This window comes from Cebus imitator, unplaced genomic scaffold (assembly GCF_001604975.1).
Source record: "Cebus imitator isolate Cc_AM_T3 unplaced genomic scaffold, Cebus_imitator-1.0 Scaffold53, whole genome shotgun sequence".
NCBI lineage: Eukaryota > Metazoa > Chordata > Mammalia > Primates > Cebidae > Cebus > Cebus imitator.
Window position 1 is genome coordinate 837,609 of NW_016107368.1, and position 6,000 is coordinate 843,608.

General features: G+C 38.7%; 1 protein-coding gene across 1 annotated transcript in view; it reads right to left on the bottom strand.

The window, feature by feature from the left end:
* The window catches only part of CLDN18 (claudin 18), a 31,970-nt gene extending 26,496 nt beyond the window's left edge, over window positions 1-5,474 (bottom strand). Inside the window, exon 1 of the mRNA XM_017528260.1 lies at window positions 5,252-5,474. Coding sequence (XP_017383749.1) covers window positions 5,252-5,471 — 220 coding nt within the window. The 5' untranslated portion in view covers window positions 5,472-5,474. The remainder of the gene's footprint in view (window positions 1-5,251) is intronic.
* Window positions 5,475-6,000: the final 526 nt, after the last annotated feature.

The window sequence follows — 6,000 nt, forward strand, 5'->3', positions numbered from 1 at the left end:
TATTACATAGGTATACATGTGCCATGGTTGTTTGCTGTACCTATTGACCTGTCATCTAGGTTCTCTCCCTTCACCTCCCCAACCCCCAACAGGCCCCTGTGTATGATGTTCCCTTCCCTGTGTCCATGCATTCTCATTGTTCAACTTCCTTTTATGAGTGAGAACATGTGGTGTACAGTTTTCTGTTCCTGTGTTAGTTTGCTGAGGATGATGGCTTCCAGCTTCATCCATGTCCCTGCAAAAGACGTGATCTCATTCCTTTTTATGATTGCATAGTATTCCATGGTGTACATGTACCACATTTTCATTATGCCTATCATTGATGGGCATTTGGGTTGGTTCCATATCTTTGCTATTATAAATGGTGCTGCAATAAACAGACATGCGCATGTGTCTTTATAGTAGAATGGTTTACATTCCTTTGGATATATACCCAGTAATGGGATCACTGGGTCAAATGGTATCTTTTTATTCTTAAAAAGCTCTATCGATTTGATTTTCAGAGGTTCAGTTTATGACATTTGTCTAATCCTCCCCCTACAATACATATACATTTGTTATAATACCACCAAAAACAGATTGAAGATGAAAAAATAAAAAAATAGTTAATGAAAGTTATCTATTTTTCATCTATGGCTGTTCCTTCCCCAGTTTCCCTATGCAAATGTTTTCATGCAGAGTTTCAAAATAGTAAAAAATGTTACTCAGGTAGTAATGAATTAAGCTTTCTTTCTTGACTGAAATGGTGACAATGACACTTTTTTGAAAGTGGAGAAAAGTTAATTTTAAAGAATAAACTAAGGCTATCTCTACCTAGGCAGAATACTGAATAAGAAGAGGGAAATTGTAAGTCTACACACTTTTTCAGTGTGAAATAAATGTTGACGTGTTTTAAAACACCTGGAAGATAGGATTTTTCACTTCCTGGTAAGTTTTCTGGGCTCTGTGCAGACTACTATTTTAACCGTATCTGTCCAAAAATGAATGGGGGTCTGCAGAGAAAAATATGACTTTCTAATTTATGGCAACAGGCTTCATTGAAACATATCAATGTATCTCTACCAAATAAGTCTGGGTCTAATTCTGCTTAACAATAATGGGGTTGGTACAACTTTGTTTAATCACGTTTAAAATGAGCTGCATTTTTTGCTGGCTTTCGAGGGGAAATCATCCATTCATTCAGGTTTAAATACGGCTCTGGCGGTGTCATTTCAGGTTGTAAGTTTCCAGGAGCGTATATTATTTTACTGACATTGGATAAAACATTTCCACCACTTTTTATAACACTGTCTGGGTAATTAGGCAAAAATGGTGGCATAAATAGCAATAGAAAATATTATAACTAGGAATTAGGAAGAAGTAAAATGAATATACTAGTGAGAAAAATAATTGACACATCTATTAATGTTTTCTTCAAAATTATTACCACATTATATATCCCTAATTTCTAATTTCACCTTTTGGTGTTCATAATAGAAAATTTGGAGAGAATTGAACAAATTGCTCACAATTTTAAACCCTAGACAAAATGTTTGGCATACTTCCTTCTTACCAATTCTCTGCATGTATTTCTTACATAATTAAAGGATAATATAGCTTGATGTTTTGCTCTTTTCACTTAACTGCATTAATTTCACCAAAGCTCTTATAAACATCATTTAATATGAGTGCCTTAGTATTTCATTATATAGAAGTGCTATTATTCATCTATTTTTATATAGTTAGATTGTACCTCCTCCCATTTTTTTTTTAATAAATGGCAACATTATGATGAACATCTTACATATATCTCTTTGTCAGCATTTCTGATTACTCTTTTAGGATAGATTCCTAGGAGTGAAATTACGTTGTCTAATACTGTGAAGTTTTGAAAAATATTTTTTTTACGCACAACCAGATTGCTTTCTATGAATTTTATCCTAACAACAGTGTTTGAAAGTTCTTATCTCTTTACATTCTAGTCTACATTGTGAATTTGGTAAGTTATATATGTATATGATTGCTTGTTTTAACTTGCATCTCTTCAATTAATGAGTTTGAGCCTTTTTTTTTTTTTTTTTGAATGTGAGTTCATGTCCTTTGTAGGAACATGGATGAAGCTGGAAACCATCATTCTCAGCAAACTAACATAGGAACAGAAAATCAAACACTGCATGTTCTCAATCATAAGTGGGAGTTGAATAATGAGGACATATGGGCACAGGGAGGGGAACATGACACACTGGGGGCTGTCAGGGGGTGGTGAGCGAGGGGAGAGATAGCATTAGGAGAAATACCTAATGTAGATGATGGGTTCATAGGTGCAGTGAACCACCATCGCACATGTATACATAACAAACCTGTACGTTCTGCACATGTATCCCAGAACTTAAAGTATAATAATAATTAAAAAAACTCATCATCAAAAACAGAAAAGAAAAAAAACCCAAAAAATATGTATGAAACATTTAGTTCTTTTCTTTTCTTGAATTGTCAGTTTGTATTCCTTCCTCATTGAATTGCTAGAATTTTAGCACTTTTTCTATCAGTTTGAGACATGAATTTGTTAAGGATTTTAATACATTGCTGTAATTACTAAAAATATCTTTTCCCATTGATTATTTGCTTTTAAATTCCATTCATGATTTAGAAAAAAATATATATTTTATGTTCTTCCTGGTGCCTGGTACATAAAGTATGCTTAATAAATATTTGTTGAATGATATAGTCAAATAAAATTACTTTTTCTTTGTGTTTTCCTCCACTATTTCCATGCTTAGAGAATTATTTTCCATTTAAAAGATGGTTATTCTATAATTATTTTGTTATTTTAAAATATTTAAAATTATCTTATATTTTAAAATGATTAGGATCCATTTTGGTATATTCGTTAGTTATACTGTAATTACTTTTTCCTTCCAAAAATGCTAGTCAGTAACTTCTGCAGCATTAACTAAATAACCTTCCTTTTTCTTCTTTGCTTTGTAAAACCTCCTCTATCTTATATTAAACTCACATATATATCTTTCTGATTTTAGATTTTGTTCCATTAATGTTTGTCCATCTTTATGCCAAAGTATACTTTTAATTATCAAAACCTTAAAATTTTGTTGAATATGTGGCAATGTTAGCCCATCACTTTATTATTCTTAAAAAAAAAACTTTTGTTTTTCATCTGCTTCTTCTTATACGTATACACTTTGTCAAGTTCCCATGGGGAAGCTCTTACTGGTATTTTGATAAGAATTCTCGTAAAGGAGAAGAGCTCAGGCTCTGAAGAAAGTTCATATGGTTTGAATCTTCATCTTGCTATTTACTGCTACAGTGGCATTAGGCAAATACTTTAACTTCTTTATGCCTGTTTCCTCATCTATAAAATGGAGATAACACTAGTACTTACTTCATAGGGTAGTGGCAAAGATTAAAGTACGTATACGTAATTTATCTAAATTTTTTTTTGAGACGGAGTCTTACTCTATCATCCAGGCTGAGTGCAGTGGTACAGCCTCAGCCACTGCAACCTCCATCTCCTGGGTTCAAGCAATTCTCTTGCCTCAGCCTCCTGAGTAGCGGGACTACAGGCGTGTGCCACCAAGGCCAGTTTTTTGTTTTTTGTATTTTTAGTAGAGACGAGGTTTCACCATGTTGGTCAGGCTGGTCTTGAACTCCTGACCTCCATTTAGTCAGGATTAGACCCCACATTAACCTTCTTCTCCAGCCAAGGTCATTCTCTCATTGCCCCTGAGTAAGACTTGGGCGGTGGCACCCTCATGGCTTTGCCCATGCTGTTTTTCCTTTCTGTATTGCTGCCATCTCCAAATCTTGACTCCTTTTCACAAGACACTTGTGGTTTTTCCATCTGGATGGAGTCTTGGAGTTTTACCCTCCTCTCCTGCAGCACTGGCACTCTGTCCCCCTCACTTGGCATATTGTCATACCCAGCCCGGTGCACTCTTACACTTTTGGAAATAGAAGGCGCACAGATTCCTGAGGTTATAGGAAGCTCTCCATAAATCGATGTTGAATGTATAAAAGAATAAATCACTGTATGATTCAAGTCTTCTCTTGTTACCTTTTTTGTGCATCTAAGTCTTGACCCTGCAGTCAAATGGCAAATTCCTGGGGGAGAAAGCCCCATAATTTCAATTTCTGATCCTCTTTACATTGTCACCTTAGGTCACCTTAGATCAATGCCTCTCTCAAGACTTCAATGTGTATTTATGGAAGAAACAAGCAAAAATAAAAATGACAATTTTATTCATTGTCTTACTCTCTTATCTGAATGAAAGACATTTTTAACATTCTCAGAATATAAATATCTTGTAAAAATCAAAGTATATTACAACCTGATTATAGACACTAGCTACCTAAATTTTGATATTATAATCAAAACATGATTCACATGATCAACAGAGCTATGAACATAAAACTTTTCTGTAAATTTTTCTGTCATAATAAAAACAAGCAGTGATTCTAGACCAAAAAAAAAAAAATTCTCTACTCTTGTGACTTGAATTTTTCTTCTAGTTAAAATGACCACTGTACTAAGCAAATAAACACAATCCTTGTATAGTGAATATGCCAGTCCGTGGAAGGGACACAGCAGCCTGCAACACCTTTCCCTGCATGGCAGTGCTCATTTGCCACAGCAGAAGCCCCTGTGCAGAGAGCACCCTGAGTCTGGTTCCTTATAGCCAATACTTTCTGGAGGTCAGGAACCTGGAGCCCCAGAGCAGGGGCCCATCGACGTCCCAGAGAAACACAGCCACCTAATTCTTTTTCTTTGCCTTTTTCCTCTGCCCCATTTCTATTGCTGCTGCTTACTTAGGTGTCCCTGGAGGCTGAGCCCAGGCACAAAGACTGCCTGAAGACGGAACTCTATTCAGGAGGTAGGCAGTCCCCAACTCAGAGAGGGGAAATCCTGGGGCTGAAGGAAGAAAGTGCCCGAAGTCTGGGCTTCCGAGTCCTGTTTCTGTGGGTAATTGAGACTATGCCATTGCTAGCATAGGAGTTAATGAAAAAATATGTTCCTTTGGGATAATTGGCCACCATCCACTTAGGGGACAAGGAGCTCAGACAGCTCCAGAACGTTCCTTTCCCTCAGGTTCCCGTCCTCCCATTCCACCCTGGTGCTGGTGGCTGTTGCCCCTGTCAAACATGAATCGCGGTTACTCCCTTTCCAGCAGTCCCTGTCGTGGTGCCCAGGCAGAGACTGCAGTTTCCTCTCCACCTCCAATCTCTCCCTCCAGCCAGCCAGGCACCTGGCCCTTACCTGGCAGCCCCAGCAGGGTGAAGTAGCCCCGGCATTCAGTGAAGCCGGAGCTCTCTCGGACACAGGAGCGCCACAGCCCCTGGTAGTTGAATACAGCTGTCACGGGGTTGTTGTACAAGTCTTGGGTGCTCCATTGGTCCATGCAGGTGGCAGCAATGATGCCCGCAATCCCAATCAGTGAAACCACGAACCCCAAGCCCTGGCAGGCAGTCACGGCCATGGTGCCGCACAGTGTTGACACAGAGCCACACGACAAGTGGACAGCGCAGTTCTGAGACTGCTGAGCGTAGGGATGGAGTTTTCTCTGAGAGGCTGGTGCACACGTCAGGAGCGGGCCATGTAATGGAGGCGGTTACTCACCCGTGCCCTGGGCTTGCCCTACTCCATTATCTAAGCGAGATAATTCCCACAACGTGGTACCAAGAGCCATTTGTTTTCCGCCATATGTACACTCGACTCACTGTTTACCTTTTGAAGGAGTTTCTTTCCTGATTAACCAGGCTCCCCTCTGTAGAGGGTAAAGTAAGTACAGAGGTGGTTGCCTGGGAGGCACTGCAGATTGGTCAGGCAGGGCTTCCAGTAGCTAAGCCACAAAACACTTGGAGATATAAAGGCTTCATCCATGTGGCCCTGGGGACTGAGATACATGCCGCCACCTTAGTTAAAAAACTGAGGCAAGGCTGGTTATGAGGCATAATAAAGTATAGTTGATTCTCATTAATCATGGTAGTTATGTACTATAAAGTCAT